The 17,471-nt window shown below is 38.6% G+C and overlaps 1 protein-coding gene across 1 annotated transcript; it reads right to left on the reverse strand.

Moving 5' to 3' along the window:
• Positions 1-1,286: 1,286 nt before the first annotated feature.
• Positions 1,287-16,672, reverse strand: MCHR2 (melanin concentrating hormone receptor 2). Its single transcript, XM_016152007.2, has 5 exons — positions 16,458-16,672; positions 11,033-11,242; positions 6,379-6,573; positions 4,092-4,211; positions 1,287-1,759 (listed from the first exon to the last, which is right to left on the reverse strand). The coding sequence occupies exons 1-5, from the start codon at positions 16,637-16,639 to the stop codon at positions 1,444-1,446; spliced, it is 1,023 nt and encodes a 340-aa protein (XP_016007493.2). The 5' UTR covers positions 16,640-16,672; the 3' UTR covers positions 1,287-1,443.
• Between the last annotated feature and the right edge of the window lie 799 nt (positions 16,673-17,471).

The raw sequence follows: 17,471 nt of genomic DNA on the forward strand, positions 1-17,471 counted from the left end.
ATGACATAGCTTTTGATCGAAATTAGAAAGGAACATCTAGTCTCTTTGTGTAGCTCTCCAGACCTTAGTTACAGGACTAAAATATTTCAGATGGGACCTATTTCTAGTTCTCACGTTGTTTATGCGACCTCTCATTCAGATATGAATTTAGATACTACCTTGTTCCAAAAGAGTCTTTAAAATATCCAGAACCAAATGCATAGGTTAAAAGTAATGTTTCTTGACAATTGAGATACAAAATTGGAGATTAAGTTATTTTAAAAAGCTGGTCTCTGTGGCTCTTTTATATATAGGGCTGATTAAAAATCAGTTTCAGATGCCCATGGAGCAAGCCATTTTATGTATTTAGATGAAGGAGATGGGTTTACAGATTTAATTCACAAACTAATAATATTTACCTTTGTTGAGGATATAGCTTTAGAAGCATTTTTTATTTATTTACTATATACAAGTGCATGTTTTATACAAGCCAAAAGGGGAAAAGTTGGATATATATATATATATAATGAACACTTATAAATTTAAGGGCTAATTACTTTTGTACCCTTGAACATATTCTAACCTAAAGAGACCGTATCTAAGTGTATGCTTAACATCCTGAAGAGTACTCTTATTAAAATGCAGGTGCTGATTTTCATAATTCTTAGGTATGAGAACAAAGTTAAATACAAAATATGCTTAAAACCATCAACTCATTTCTTTCAGACTGATTCTTTTCTTGTAGAGCTGTAAGAGAAAGCACTGCCCCACCTGCTCACCTGTACCTGTGTGATAGGTACAGGTTGCCAAGGTGGTGCAGTAAGAAAACAGAAACAGGCAGACTGGATTTTAACTCAGCTCTTACATAGATGTGCAGCATTAGTCCTATTGCTTAACTTTTCTGAGCTCAGTAAACCAAGGGAATACTTACTTCCAGCTTCGTTACTTGTTGGATGTGTTAATACATGGTAACTGTTATGCTAACAGGTGAAGCTGATTATTGAAGGCATTAGATTGGACATATGAAATTGACATTTTTGTAGATAAAAAAATGACTAAATTTAGGTCCTTGTTGTAAGGTAGTCTCCTCCTAGGAACCTCAATAGTACCATTACAAGTAAGACCAAAGTATACATGGCTCCATTAGATTTCTTGCTGAGTTTTCAGTCGAAGGTTATAAACGGCCATTTTTATTGGTCACTAGTTTATAATATGCTGAAATAACATCTGCAACCGTCGAGCTTGGGTATATTAGACTATCGCATTCCCTACTCCCCATACAGATAAATATTTTATGTCTCATTAAGGTTAGTATATTATACTCACTGCATGTGAGTGGTTACACTTCTGTTCCATGCTACTAAGAGTCACAAGTACACTAGAAGAATAGACACAAGCCCACTGTTTTCCCTGCCTTTTCTAATAATACCAACAACATAGATGGTTGGTGAATCATGTACTCTCCTAAAAGCTCGATTTCAAGGTGTTTTCTATATTGTGGATTTCCCTCTCAGTCGATCTCCTTTGCATTTGAGGCAGGCGTTTCCGGAAATTTCCACTTAGCAGGATGTAGAGAAAAGGGTTAATGCTGCTGCTGGCATAGCTGAGACAGATAGAGAGGTAATAGCTCACATAGAAAGCCAGAGTGGGCTGCTCCATCTGCAAGTTCACCAGTTGTATCACGTGATAGGGGGCAGCACTTAGGATAAACACTGCCACCAGCACCAGCACCATCTTTGTCAGCTTCATCACTCTCTGCCTGGGAACACTGGGGTTGTAGCTATAAAGGAAACATTAGGATGGAACATAAACGACCTTAGAAACTATAGGGCGATGATTTCCTAGAACTTTTTGGATAGTTCATAAGAGCTATGCAGTGCAATATAAAGCTCATTTTTTCCCCACTTATTTAGAACATTTTGAAGAGATTCTTTTTCATTCCTGTTAAAATTTTTCCAAAATTTCCAAAGCTGGAACATTTTGAGAAACAAATAACTTATTTGAGAAATAAGTAATGTAGTGTTAAATAATGTAGTATTCAAATTCATAGTATCAAATAAATATATGTTTCTACTGATATAAATAAATGGCTGAATAAAACAAGAGAGGGGATGAATCTTCTTTACAGAATTCCAAAAAATATATAAAGATATTCTCTTTTTCAGGAATGGGAGCTTAATTCCCACCCTCCCTCTTCCCTCTTGAGGGTGGGCTATACTTAATGACTTGCTTCCAAAGAATAGAGAAAGGGATAAATAGTAACTTTATAGTGGAGAAATCTGGCAAACATTGCCTTAATCCAGGAATCATGGTTAATATCAACAGAGATGTCATGTGGTTATCCTGTGCCCCGCCCCCACCCCGATAGGTTTTAATGAGAACTTTTTTTTCAAAAACACATAACTACAGTCTAATCATGACACAATATCCGATAAGCCTAGATTGGGGGACATTCTACAGGATACCTCCTAACTAGTACTTCTCAGGACTAATAAGTTCACGTAAACAGGAAAGGGTGAGAAACTGTAGAGACCAGAGGAGACTGGAGGGACATGACAACTAAGTGTAACATGGTACTCTGGATTGAATCCCGGAACAGAAATAGAACATTAATGGAAAAACTGGTGAAATCCAATAAAGGGTAAAGTTTAGTCAACAGTAACGTACCAATGCCATTTTCTTTGCCTTGATAAATCCTTGATGGTAATAGATGCTAATGGGGAAACTGGGTGAGAAGTATATGTTTGTGCTATCTGTGCAAATTTCCTGTAAATTTAAAATTATTCTAAAATAAAAAATATTTTAAAATTCCAAACTTTTATCATGTTATGTCATAGTTAGACATTTAATAGAAATTTCCCTGGGACATGGATGAAGCTGATGAATAACCCTGAGGAACAATATGAAAAAAAGCATGGCAGCTAAAAATCATTCTAAGATGATTCCTCTGCAGTTATCAAAGGAGGTACCATTATTCCTTTAATTTCACGCATTTGAGGCATAACTGGAAAGTATGAGCTTCGTTTTATGATTACCCTTAGCATTTTGAGAAATGCATTGGGAGCAAAGTGATCTGATTTGGAGAACCGTTTTAAAAGGGCTCACACATGCTTTCCAGCTGTCGGTGTCTTAATATTCCATGTGATTTCGTTTCAACCTTCTCACCGATTGAGCTCCCTGTGATACATTTAGAAGCTATTTTTTTTCCCATAACTGTGCCTGCTTCCATTTCCCATTTTTAAATAGACCACCCTTTAACAACACAATATCTCCAAAGAATATCAAGAAATTCTAAGTGGGGAAAAAATATCAATGGACCACCTAAACTTTTGGTACCAGGGTTTTCCAAGAATTCTGAGTAATAATGTTAATTTTTTTCACCTATTCTTTTTGTTTCTTTTTTTTTTCTTTTACCTTCAGAGTGTTACACATGGTATGTGTGGGAAACCCAGAAATCTTGTCTTTCCAAAACAAATACAATAATCTATTCTAAAGACAAATTTTAATAAAGCTTTTTTTAAAAAACCAACATGTTATAAAATCACTCTGAGTTACACATTTAAACAACTTGGTATGTACAGTTTCAAGCAGAAAATAATTTAGATTTATTTGTGCAGTTTTAGAGACAACTGTCTTTAAAGATCCTTCCCAAGTTGTCTTTGGTTTTATTTAGTTCTAATTAATCTTGTCCTATGTATTCAAATATTAATAAGATCATTCTTCTCTAAATTGAAAAATTAAAACAAAAATAAAAGGTTATACACAACATCTAGGACATTTAAGTATATACACAACTCTGCAAAATGTACAAATAAAACAGTTAAAGTACATTGTTAATGTAAATATGAAATTATTCTTTAAATAGAATCTTGAGTTCTGTTTACATTTTTATGAAACTGTAGACTCAGTTTCAACATATATCACTGAGAGGTCCTCAAATAGCTGCTCCAGAATATGTCTTATTTTCAGAAAATGCCTCATACAGACATTAATTCCCATATGTCTAAAGTGTGGTGTGTTTCAAGTGATTGTTGTTTAAATTTCTGTTGTGGATGTCTTAGGATCTCTGAATTGTTCTTTCAATAAATAATTAAAATAGGGCAAACACTTACCATCTGGCATCCTTATTCTGTTGATACATCTCCCAAGTATAGCATAAAATTAAAATATAGCATGCCAAAATCAAGGGCAAAGGGAAAAAAAAAGTTGTTATGGTCAAATAAAGTGTGTACCTGTAAAACGAGAGATAGAGAAGACATGACTGTTAATTCACAATGCTAGGAACTGGCTTTTACAGTTTATGACTCTGATTTTTCAGGGCCCAGGTTAAAGGATTTTCAGGACAAGTTAAGGGTTTTTGAGTGCGTTCCTGTAGAGAAGTCTGGTTGCTTCTCATTGTTCACCGACAATGATGCATACCCATTCTTCAGCCAAGCTCAGTGCTACTGAGTACGGAGCAGGTAAGGATACTTATTATTATCATTATCTTTAGTATTATTAACAACAATGGACAATAGTAGGTAGCATTTATTATAGAGTAGGCACTGATCTGAGTGCTTTACATATTTTAACCCACTGAATATGTGTGACCCCATGAGCTACATGCCATTAGTATTCTCATGTTAGAAGACAAACTAAGACACAGAGGGGTTAAGTGGCTTGCCAAAGGTTACCCAGCTAGTAAGTGGCACAGGTGGGATTTGAACCCAGACAGACAGTGGAGCTGCACAGCTCTTGCTTGTAACCGAGGCTCGAGATGGGCCTCTTAAAGGGCATGTTGTAAAATCAGGCAGTCTTTTCCCTAGAGCTCTGCCAAAGAGAGTTCTCAAGTGAGCCAGCTCCATTTCTGCACAGAGGTCAGGTGTCTTCCTTTCTGGCAGAACCTTGGCATTGGTGAAAGAAGACAGCCCAGATTGGGTGGATGTGGACGGGGTGGCAGAGGGTGAGCACCTGAAGTTCAGTTAACCATAAGGCTTTAATTTTAGGAGAAATAACAGAAGCTGAAACCTCAGAATATCCTTTATGATAATCAACCAAAAATAGCAGGAGCAGCTGATGGTACAAAATAGTTAATCTTTGTTTCTTTGATACAGGCCAAAATCCTATAACGTTTTAGCGAGCCTTATGTGCTCTCTTCTTTTAGATAGGTTGTGGTCCATATTAACTCATCAGTGCCAGTGATTAATTATCATTTCATCTTTAGATTAGTTGATGGTTTTTGACTGTTAGTGCAGCCAATGCTGATGGGAGAAATAACAAATAAGTAATCAGTCCTATCTATGTTGAACTTTTCAGGGGATTGATGTTACTGGACTTGCAACCTTGTAAGGCTTCGACCTCCATCCTTCTTGGCCTGTGTTTACATGATGCAGAAATGACTCATCTATTTGACAAATAGTGAGTGGGAAAAAGGAATCTGTTAGATTGACTTGAGGTGGTGTATGAATATATATAAAAAGCACCTAGCACAGTGCCTGGCCCTTAGTAGACAGTCAAAAAATTTTAGTCATAGACTCTGACGCTATGTTCAAAATTTCAAATGGGAAAATTTTGATTTAATTTTTCTTTTCAAATTAAAATGTAAGAAATGCCTATGTTGGTTGCTGTATTAGTTACCCAGAGCTGCTGTAATGACTTACTGTAAAGTGGATGGCTTAAAGCAACAGAGATTTATTGTTTCACCGTTTTGAGGCCGGAGTCTAAAATCAAGATGTCAGCAAGGTTGGCTCCTTTTGCAGGCTCTGAGGGAAAATCTGTTCCATGCCATTCTCCTCACTTCTGTAGGTGTTCTTTGGCTTGTAAACACATTATTCTAATCTCCGTCTCCGCCTTCCCAGGCATTTTCCTCTCTGTATGTCTCTTCGAACCTCCTTCTCCCTCTCAGGACACCAAACACTGGATATGGGGCCCACCCTAATCCAGTATGGCTTCATCTAAACTTGGTTATATCAGCGAAGACCCTATTTCTAAATAAGGTCACATTCACAGGTATTGAGAGTTAGGACTTGAATATATCTTTTTGGGGAACACAAGTCAATCAAATTCCAGTTGCATCTTGATAACGTTCACATCTCGGTAACCCTGAGGCCCTTGTGGAAATTCTGTCCCTCCCTTGATTGCTGAGTTTCTGCTGTGTCTGGTGGCGAGACTCTTTAAAATTCATGTTTAAATATATTTTTGCCCACTGAGGTGCCATGATTAAACTCAAATCTTTTTCTAAAGGTTACCCTCTTTTAAAAATCATACTATCAACTTGACTAGAAAGCAGAAAACTAAGCGGGGAGATTGGCTGGCAGAGGATCCCCAAGGATACTGTGCGGCAGCGCGTGTGTTGACAAGGAGGATGAAACACTTCATAACTTAATTCAACTCTATTTTTCTTAAGTTTTAACAACCTACCAGAGTACATCGTCAGGGGATGTTAAATCAAAAGCACAACTCTCCACGCCGTCTTTAAATTTGATAACTTTCGAATAGACCCAGACAGGCAATGCCAGAATAAAGGAAGTGGCCCAGAGGCCCAAATTGATGCGAATGGTCTTGTCCTTCGTTCTCCAACTTGTAAGTCGAAATGGTTGGACGAGAGCCAAGTACCTGCAAAGCCAGTTAAGAGGGTTTGGGAACAATCAATAAAAGCACTAAGCTCCAAGGATGAAAGGTTCATGACAAGAGTAAATTATTAGTATTATTATCCTTCCTGAAGCACACCTCTATCAGGGTAAAGGAAAGATATTTTTTAAGAGCTGGTTGGTACCTATAGAGAAAACAACTCTTGACCCTGAAAGTCTGAATAAACCACTCACTGAAATAGCTATCACTTCCATGAACACACTGATGATGGTAAAATTCTGTCCTGGAAACTTTCTCTTTACAAAGGCTCTCTCTTGTACACAAAGCTCTGGAAAACTGTCTCTGAACAGGGATTTCCTCCAGGAGCGGGGCCCTGTGCCCATAGGATTCGCTGATGTAGAGTCAGGAAGGAAGAAAGCATGCTCGCTGGTAGGACCCCCAGCAGAATGAGGTTCAGGTCCATGGGACAGGCATTTGCTCAGATGGTTTTACAGTAGGGTTCCCAGTCTCTTGAAGGTGCAGTTCACAGAAATCACAGTGAAGATAAACAAATGTGACTAGTATAGACAATGCAAATTCCTCAGGGAACTTGAGCTGGAGGTGGAGGGGAAAACGGGTTAATATCATGGATAAGGGGTTTTCTTTTTCTTTTTTCTTCTATTTTTGATCCAGAAATAAAAGGCTAATCATTACTTAAAACTTGAAATTCTGACATATCAAATATATCTGGTTTTCCAGCGAATCCAAGAAGAATTTTTCAGAGCCAAATAAAAGCTAAAGGATGAAAAGGAGAGCCCAGACCCCAAAGGGAGGGTATTTGAGATAGCACATTTTGCTGGAGGTTGGAGTGGTGAAAGGCAGTGCTTGTAGATATTAAATAAATGCAAAAAATGTTTCAATGGTCATTTAATTTCCTGCAAATTGTTGTAGAACTACTTGATGAAGATTTATAAAAATGGAAAATTCCCTATCCCCTTGCTATTTCAATTTCATACAAGAAGCAGGATGTTTTGCATTCAGTTAAGGAACCCCTTGGCATGCAGGGAGAGGCTAGTGGCCCAGGGTTCCCCAGCTGCTCCTCCTTCTGCATATTGTACCAGCATCACCTCCGGCTAAAGAGAGAAGGCCCTGTCCCTGGTGGGGAAGGGGGCGAGGTAGTGATTGCACAGCAGCCAGCCATCATACTGCCTGGAATTAGAGAACGACGGCGCCATGGCATTAATCAATTAGGGAATCTTCCCTGATTATATTCCCACCCTGGCATCATTCCCTCTCCCCTGCCCAGTTGAAAACTCTTAATGGCTTTCCATTGCCTTATAGATAAAATTCAGAATTCTTACCATGACCTGCAAGGTTTTTCTCCACCTGGCCTTGCCTGCTACTCAGGCTGAAGCTTGCACCATCTTTCCCTGGCTTCCTACCTGCCTGGCAGGATCTGCCTGTTTCCTCCTGCTCTTGCTTCGAGTTCCCATTTAATGGTCTGTGTCTCAGAGAAGCCTCCCGACCATCACTCACACCAGTCACTCTTCAGGAGGATCCATGACTGTAAGTACAGATCGTAGGGAAACTACATTTCCTTCCTAGTGTGTCACTGTCACTATGTTCCCCATGCGACCCGTCAATGGATGTCTTTTTACACCTCTGGAATGGAAGCTACATGAAAGCAGGAGCCTTGACTATTGGTTTAATGCTGCTGTATTTCCTGTGCTGGCAGAGTCCCGAGCATATGGTCCATGCTCAATAAATATTTGTGGAATGAATGAATGAACAGGGGATTTTGCTTCTACTTACTGACTTTTAAGTTCTAGAGAACTTATTTACAAAAGTAGCCACCTATGAAAGTCTAGGTAGCTTTTGACTGGAGGCAACTATTTTTAATGTTTTGGATGTTTGCAATTTTCAAATTGCTTTTGGAGGTAGGAATCACTATTAAACATTCCACACACTGGTAGTTATTACTAATTAGAGAAAAAAAATGAAAAAGTTGTGAGAAATTTAAAACTTATGATCTCTTAAATGCTCAATTAAAACGACTTAAATGTATAAACAATAAAGCATACTGATGGCACTGACATTTGGTTATGGCCTTACAAATAAAACTCTATTTCTGTTTTATAAAACTGCAAAATTCATTGAATTTTTATGATTTCAGTACAATTAAAAATGTAAGAAATGCAGAGGAGGAAGATTCAGTTTTACAGAATCTTCTTTTGTCTCTGGCTACATAATTCTCTAGAGCAGAGGTCCCCAAGCCCCAGGCCCGAGGACTGGTACTATTAAGAACAGGGCCGCACAGCAGGAGATGAGCAGCAGGGGAGCACAGCTTCATCTGTATTTGTAGCCGCTCCCCAGCACTAGCATCACTGCCTCAGCTCCACCTCAGATCATCAGCCGTTAGATTCGTTAGATTCTCGCAGGAGCACCGGTCCCTGGTGCTAAAAAGGTTGAGGACTGCTGCTCTAGAGTGAGGTGGGAAGAGGGATGAGGGTCTGAATATTTTAATTCTAAAGTAAAATTTCAGCGTACTGTGTTCATCAGATTTAGAAAACCCAAAAACGTGCTATTCAGGAATATGACACACATGCACACTCACACACATACTCATAGAAGAAAAACCCATGAACATTAGGAAATACATATAATTGGCCTGTTCCACGGCAGACAGTGTCCATTCGCTTAATTTATAAGAGATTTACAGAAGAGGTACAACTTCCTCTTTTTAAAGGAAAAGTCAATACTTTCCTGCGTTCAGCAGACAGGGTATGAAGCAGGTTTTATTATCTCCAGAAACAGTGTTATGATGGGTAAGGCCTGTACTTTAGGTTGCTTTTCTGCAAGGGTCTGTCCTGTGCTGGGCCCTTCCCCTAATGCGTGAACCCTGACAAGCTCACCAGACTTTACTCAAGACATTGTCAGCATTGTCTGGCATCAGCTGAACTAACCAGGCCTACACAGTACATTGATTAAAAAATGTGACGTTATAAATTGAGAGGCACACTCTATATTTGGAGAATTCTTTTGCAGAAAAGCAGCAGAATATAAAATATGCATTAAATATTTCCATTGATTTTCATGTCTAAATAACAATCCAGTGAATGATTTATATGAACCTTGTTATTCCTTTGTTTATCCATCTGAAGAACTGTTTATAATTTTTCTACCTCAAAGGTCTACTTAGAAGGATAAAAGAGGCAGAGCTCAGAAAAACTTCTGGGTGGAGCCAGGGAATTTAACACAGCGCTCAAGATTGACAGTTATTCATTCATCGATATGTTTTGAACATCCATGTGTCAGGCACTGTTCCACAGACACTTGGGATGTATTCGTGATCAAAGACCCTGACTGTATGGACTTTACATTTGAGGGGTAGCTAAACAATAAACAATGCACACATACATTCAGATGCAAAGTAAATTAAATTACGTAATATAGTAATATATTTGATGCGAGGGCGAGAGAAAAAGTAAATCAGAACAAGGGGAATCATGTGTGCTGGTTTGGGGTTGGGACTGGAATGGGAAGAAGGTAGTTGGAGATTTTCAGTGGGTTGTGCTCTGAGACAATCCTGTTTTGTATATTACTGTTGTCTTTACGGCTTCTTTTTGTTTGGGGAATGCTGCTAGGACCTGGTGTGGAAGTTCTCATGTCTGGATGAGGCAGGGCACATCTTACCTTGCATGCTTCCTAAAGAGGCTAGATGGTGGGGTAGTTAAAAGCTACCTGCCATCTCTAGAGACAGCCTGGGCTCCACCACTCACTGGCTCCATAAGTATGCACCATCACCACCATCTGCTCAAATAACATCAGTGTATATGGTGAATAAATATGGCTATGGCACATTCCAGGTTGCAGTCAAATCAATTTCTAATCATGCAAAATAGCAGCATTTGCATTAACCAGTCATAATAATAAGTGTAAAAGGAGTAAAAGTTGGTTTTCTTCGCACTGGGACATCTCTTCACAGTATATTTCTGCTCTGCTGATTACTTCAAGCTGCTAGGTGATAGCAAGAATATGTGAGACATGAACATGCCAGAAGTAACTCTGGACAGAAAGTAAGGAGACCTACTTCAGTTCTCAGCTCTGCCTCTGACTCTATGTGCCTTCAGCAAATCCCTTCACTTCCTGGGGCCTCAGCTTTTTTGTTGCAAGAGCGATAGCAGAGGGGACATTCATTCCGGGCTTCACCATTTCATGATTTTGAGATCTTTTTATCTTGCAGTGAATTGTAAATAAAACAGAGGTCAAAAATAATTAGAAAAAAAAATGGGACTCTAGATTTTTTTAAGCTTTCTATTTAAAAATAGATTTCTGTGAAAGTTGGTGTGAAGTTTCTTAAGTAATCAATCCTACGGTGAAATAAGCAAGGAAGAGGAGCTGTGCTGTTACGAACCAGCACTTATGTTGCTTAAACCAGGATGAACTTGAGGAAGCACAGATGACTCTAAATTATGCCAAGATATTTCAAAATCTCTTCACTTACCTGTCCACACTCATTACAGTCATGATGGCACTGCAGGCAAACTGGTTGCAGGTATCCAGAGATGTAATGATGGTGCAGAGAAGCCCCCCAAAAACCCACTCTCCTCCCCTTGCCCACTGGTGAATAAGAAAAGGCATTCCGATGATGTGGACCAGATCAGCTACAGCCAGGTTGCAGATATAAATGTCAGGAATAGTTTTATTCCTAGACCTGAAAGAAATGGAGAGGAACCGAAGGCTGTCATTGAAAGCATGCACCTTCTTCAATTTATGCCACCTGTTACAACTTTTCAATTGCCAAATGGATTTTAAAAGTTAAAGGAAAACCTTGTAAAACCAGAATTACAGTTCCTACCTCATGGTGCTACTGTAAGGGTTAAATAAGAAAAAAAGGAAAAAAATTAAAGGAAAACCTTCATAAATGTCTAGTTTTGTGTATTTATAAACATTTTGAACTAAATATATGATAACTAACTGAAGTCGTTTAAAAAAATGTCCACACATTCTTTGATACTACTTTCAAAATATGGAGCCTAATCTCTTCTCCTTGGTTGTGAACTGAACTTAGTAACTCACTTTTAACAAGTAGGATGTGGTGCAAATGACGGTGTGTGAGATTCACAGTTAAGACATAAAAGCATTGTGGGGTTTTCTCCTTGCTCTCTCTTGGGTCACTTTCTCTGGGGAAGCCAGCTGCCATCTTGTAAGAATACTCAAGTAACTGTCTGGAGAGGTACATGTGGAGAGGAACTGAGGCCCCCTGCCATCAACCAAAGACATCTTGCCGGATGTGTGAGTGAGCTACCTTGGAAGTCAGTGCTCCAGTCCTAGACTGCTGCCTTTGAGGACCCTTTGCCTGCAACTTTGTGAGAGACTCTTAGTCAGAACCACCCAGCTAAGCCACTGCTTGGGTTCTTGATCCTCAAAACTGCATGTGATAATCAATGTTTATTGTTTTAAGCCACGAATTTTGGAGTATTTTCTACATAGCAACAGATTATACTAACTCTAAACTCACTCAGAATAAAGGCTTAATCTTTGTGTATCCCTAGCACAAAACAAACAGACAAACAACAAACAAACAAAAACAGCTGAACAGGGAAAATAAATGGTTTTGTATTATGCAAAGTGTTTTTCCCACTGAAGTATAAGTTCAAATCCTGAGACCATTGTTTAAAAAAATTTCAACCACTACTTTAAAAAATTTCAATAAAATCTAATCCAATGGCAGAGCCTATTAATACTTTGGAATTCAGACAGTGTGAAGATATCTGAAATGAGTGAACTGGTAGAGAATGAGCTCATGTCTCTTGCCGGGGGAGTAAATTCAATGCTACCTAGATGTGGCACTCTCCGCTGTAGGCAAAAGTATTTTCTGAGGGCAGAAATTTCAGTTTTAAAATCAGTTGGTTCCTATCTTCAAGGAGATGGGACATTCAATAATAAACAGGCATTATTTTTACCTGGGAGATGCTTTCATTAATTTAACCAACATTTCATTGAGCACTAATTATATATCGGGTATGATATTATGCCGTGGGGCTGCAAAACTAAATAATCTATAAACTGTAACATAGAGGAGCTTGTAGTCTAGACAAATGATCACATTACAAGGTGATGAGAGAGAGCTAAAGCAAGAGCAAGGAATACACAAAAGGGAGCTTCGCCCTCTCCTTTGGGGACAATTAAAGCAGATTTCTTGGCAGAAGTGGCATCTGAACTGAGGACAAATTAAAATTTAAATAGCACATAAGAATTAGCCCTAAGATTATGCCACAGTTGCTAGTTGACTCCAGATTCGGAGCTATTACTCTATGGCTTGGAAGCTAGCGTGTGTCTTTATTATTCATGAGTTGCAAATTCTATTGGCTTTGAATCGTGAGCCACCAAATCCTCATGTGAGACATCAGTCTGAGTGAGGATATTTTACCCAGCACCTGGCAACACTCACTGAGTGGAGAAGTTACTACTACTGAGTCTTTATTCAGCAATCGCGCTCTGAGCACTGCTGACACCACTAGAAAGCAGGCTGGTTCTTTGACCCAGGAGGTTGTTGGCTCCTGTCAGAAAGACCAAGGGGAAGAGACTTGAGAAAAGGATCTTGTCTGTCCTTGGTCTCTCATTCTTGGTCTTTCCAGGCCACTGAATGTAGAAGATGCAGAGGGAGAAGGGGAGAACAGATACCAGATGTCAGATAGAAAGAGTTCCACATTCAAAAACAAGACAAAACAAAAAACAAGCAAAAACCCTACAAACCAAAACAAAAGCAAAAACACAACAAAAATCTTACAAATCTTAGACTCTAAGTACATGCTTTTTCCATTTGAATTAGGATATAAAGTGTAAGTGGCTGCTTAGGTCCTAATCACAGCAGTTAGATCTGTGGCCCTTGTTCTCTAGACAGACGCTGTCATTTATCGATAATATAGTATGGTAATTCCATCGATGAGGACAGAGCAGGCCATTAACTGGCAATTAAAAGGAATTAAATAAAAGTGTTTCTAAATGGTATTCTGAACAGATAAAGAGAATTCTGAAACAAATGATATATTTATCTGGGCATAAAATATGAGGGCAATAAAATAACACATATTTATTATTGCTTTCTTTACTGAAAATGACAGCATAGAAAATATAAATAACTTGCATTTTTTTTTTAGGCCCAATTTATTTTCAGGTGTCCTATTACCAGATTTTATTAGATTTCTGTCTCTCGTGACTCAAACATTTGAAATTAAACATGTAGAGTACTAATCATTTTGGCTAACATGTTTTTCATATTGTTAACATGGTCCTAGCTAATGTTCATTAATTTGAAGAATGATGAAATAAATGATAGTATCCCATAATGCTATACAATAAATGATGTAGTTGTTACAAATCTTAGTTTGTAAGCATATATAATCAAATGGGAAAAATACCTATTAAGTAAAAAAGGTCCCAACCACGTACATAGTATGACCCCAAATTTATTTAAAAATTTGTTTAATAAGATGTCAAGTGATCACAGTGATTATCTATTTGGTAATAGTAGTATAACTGATTTTGACTTTATCTTTCATATATTTTAATGTTTAAAAATTTTTCTTTTAAAAACATGTTTACTTTTTGCATCAGAAACAATATATACTATGGATTAAATGAAACTAATAAAACATATAACATCACACATGTAGAAGGCTGCTTTGCTAATCAACTTTTTCTCAAATTCATTTCCCACACTTCCCCAGCTTTGTTCCTACGTCTCCTTGCCAACTGGCTATTGGTTAGTTTTGGCCAATAAGAAGCACTATCAGAGGGAAATTGGAGGGTAGGAAGAGAGGAGAGGCCAGGGTATTTCCTTCCTTTCTCTGTCGTTGGCATCTCTGGGAGTGGCTGGGTCTACTTCCATGGCTTCACCTTCCTCTTGCAGCTCCCACTTCATGGTCCCAGATCCCACTGTGGCCATAGGTCCCACCAGGCAGCCCAGACTGCTGGGATCTGTAAAACCACTTCCTCTTTTCTATGCAGCTCAGGCCTTCGAAAGAGGTAGTGGTGTTGGGGTGAGAATGGTAGTTGGATGTGGTAGTACCTTCCTGCCTTTATATCTGAGTTGCCTCACCAGCCTTTCTTTGGCATTTAGCTCTAGTTGCAATAAATTTCTATTGTGAGCCAAACTCCATGAATTAGTAGTGATTTAGTGAAACGCTGTGCTGAGAAGACTTCTGAATCCTCACATAGGCTCCTACCACAGGACAGACCTGTGTGATTAGAGATGACTGCCAAGGTTGGGAGAGTTTAGAATAGAGTGGCATATTTACCAACCCTGCTCTATCTACATTATCCATAGTGTAATGTAGTGGAAAGAGAACCTAAGTGGGATTCTATTTTTATTTGTATGCCCTCATTTATTGTGTCCTTGGGCAAGACGATCAACCTCTTTAGATTCCAGAGTTGTCTTGGTGTTTTGGACCATAGTAATGATGGTCTCCCACCAACTTTCCAATTCAACTGAACAAATGTGGCTGTGAGGTTCTGCAGCATCCAAAATGTAGGATGTATGTGCAGAAAGTTATGAGTCAGTCCCAACAAGAGCTTACATATGGCTGACACTCTGGGAACGATAGAGGGCTGGATGAAAAGGAGCCACTAGTTATGATGGAAGCTGGGTGGGGAAAAGGAAGAGGCCTTATTCTAAGCATTTTCTCTTCCTTTCAGCAAATGTATTCCATCATTAGACCATTAGTGTTCCTTCAGGTTAATTCACGGTCCCTGTTGTAATCTCTGTATAAAAGGTAGACACCATTGAGAGGGTTAAAAAGTAAGGAGTTTTAGTAATTCATGATTCAGTGTGAATTAGTCGATGACAGGGAGTTGAGGGCAGGGAATGATAGAACAGGCACTTTTATTTATTGAGAGACAGGGCACCCCTTAGTCTCTGTTCTCTTGAAGCAGTCTGTCAGTAAACAGGAGAAAGATGTGTTCAGGAAGTAGGGGTGGGGAACAACAGAGAAAAATGTCATCTCTTTTATTGAGGTACTTTCTTAGGGCCCACTGTGGCTGTGGAAAACAGCCGAGTAATAGTCTCTCTCCGAAGAATAAAAGAGGAAAATATTATAATTGGTCTCATTTTACTCCTACACTTTCTAACCTGGCTTCCTTTTGACCTGCTATGAATTTAAAGCATTTAAAGACTAGTAATGATCTGGTCTCATTTCTTTATAGTCATCCCCTTCATACACAAATCATTTCTTTATTTAAAAAAAGAAAAACATAGAACATCCTATTCTGGAGGCTCCATCTTTTTTAAAGCTTTTTATTATTATTATTATTTTGTATATATGTTTCATATGTGTTTCTAGTCTTCCTTTGGCCAAGTCAGAAGTAAGTTCATTGCTTGCTTCCCGGTGTCGCTATGTCTCTTAGTTTGGCCTTCTCAGGAGTGGTCTATGTAGAGGGGGACAATCCACCATCTATGACTGCCTGAATCTTTGGATGATCAGGTAGAATTTCTCTCTTGCCCAAGTGAGTGAAAAAGAGTCTCTTTCACAAGGCAGCTTCTTGTTGCTGGAAAATTAAATGGTTGCATTGCAGTTTCAATCTTTGCCTGGGCACCACCTCCCGAGATTCTGAATTCATTGGTCTGGGGTGAAACTGTGTTTTAGGAGTTTAAAAAGCTCCCCAGGTGATTTTAATATGTAGCTCAGATTGAGAATTTCTGCTCTGAAAATTCACTAACCCAGCAGTAAGCTTTGGCTTAGGTCTTTTCGAGATCTACAACTCAGATGTTACTTAATACATAATGAAAATATATGTGGAATCTTCTTTAATTATCTTAAACAAATATTTTCCCAAACTGATTTCATTAAGAAAAAGTCCTATAGGAGGGAAAGGATTCACTTAGGGAGTACGGAATTTCCCTAAATGTGGAAAAGAAGAAGCCTTACCTTGTTATAGTGACTACAATGAGGATGTTGCCAATCAGCCCCATTGAGCAGATCATCCCAATCATGGAAGGGAGGATAGCTGTGTCCACAATGCTGAGGGTTTGATAAGCAAACTCTTTATTCCAAGATTTGTTCAAAAGTTCAGCAGAAATGTTCCAACAGGAGGAGTGAAGTGAATTCATTGTTCATGAACCTCCAGTGGTTAAAGCTATGAAGGAATAGGAAGTGATTTATTTAATGGATTTTTGAGGCATTTCCCTTAATATAGATTTTCTTTAACTTAACTCAAAAAATATTTATTGGGGCCTTCTTCGCACCAAGAATCCATGCAACAAAAGATTTCAGGGTGAGTATAATTGCTCCCTGTCCATAATGATCTCGCAGATTACCAGAGGAGATATGTAAACAGCAAATTGCAGAATGGTGGACCATGATAGTGTGCACATATTATCACACTTTACTGTGGTACATGCTTTGAGCATAGCTGATATTTGCTCAGTGCACACTAGTACTGGTTGTTTATAGCTGGCATTTGTTCGTATTGGCCTGTGTATATAGTTGTACTGGCTAGTACCACTACGACACTTAGATTGTTGAATATATCCTCCCTGTCTGCTATAAAGTACAAGGGGGATACCAATTCTGATAGGTTAGGAATGGAGTGGGATAAGACCTCCTCAGATGATTCCTGAACTATCTTGAAGGACAAGGAAGACTTAGCTCAGGAAAGGACAGTGTGGGAAGGGAAAATTATTGTAGCTAATGGGCGTACCATGGACAAAGAGGAATTAAGGTACAAAAAAAATCGCCCACTAATCAACCTAAAAATAAACAAGTAAACAAACAAAACCAAATAAGACTGGAAAATTATTGGCTGGACACACCATCTTGATAAAAGACATTTAAAAAATTCCATCTAAGTCTGGTTTCTGGTAATGGTAAACTGGGTAACTCAGATTAACCCTCCCACTGAAAACAGTAACATATGCTGGACAAAATGTATATCTCTGTGTG

This window comes from Rousettus aegyptiacus, unplaced genomic scaffold (assembly GCF_014176215.1).
Source record: "Rousettus aegyptiacus isolate mRouAeg1 unplaced genomic scaffold, mRouAeg1.p scaffold_m13_p_1, whole genome shotgun sequence".
NCBI classification, from domain to species: Eukaryota; Metazoa; Chordata; class Mammalia; order Chiroptera; family Pteropodidae; genus Rousettus; species Rousettus aegyptiacus.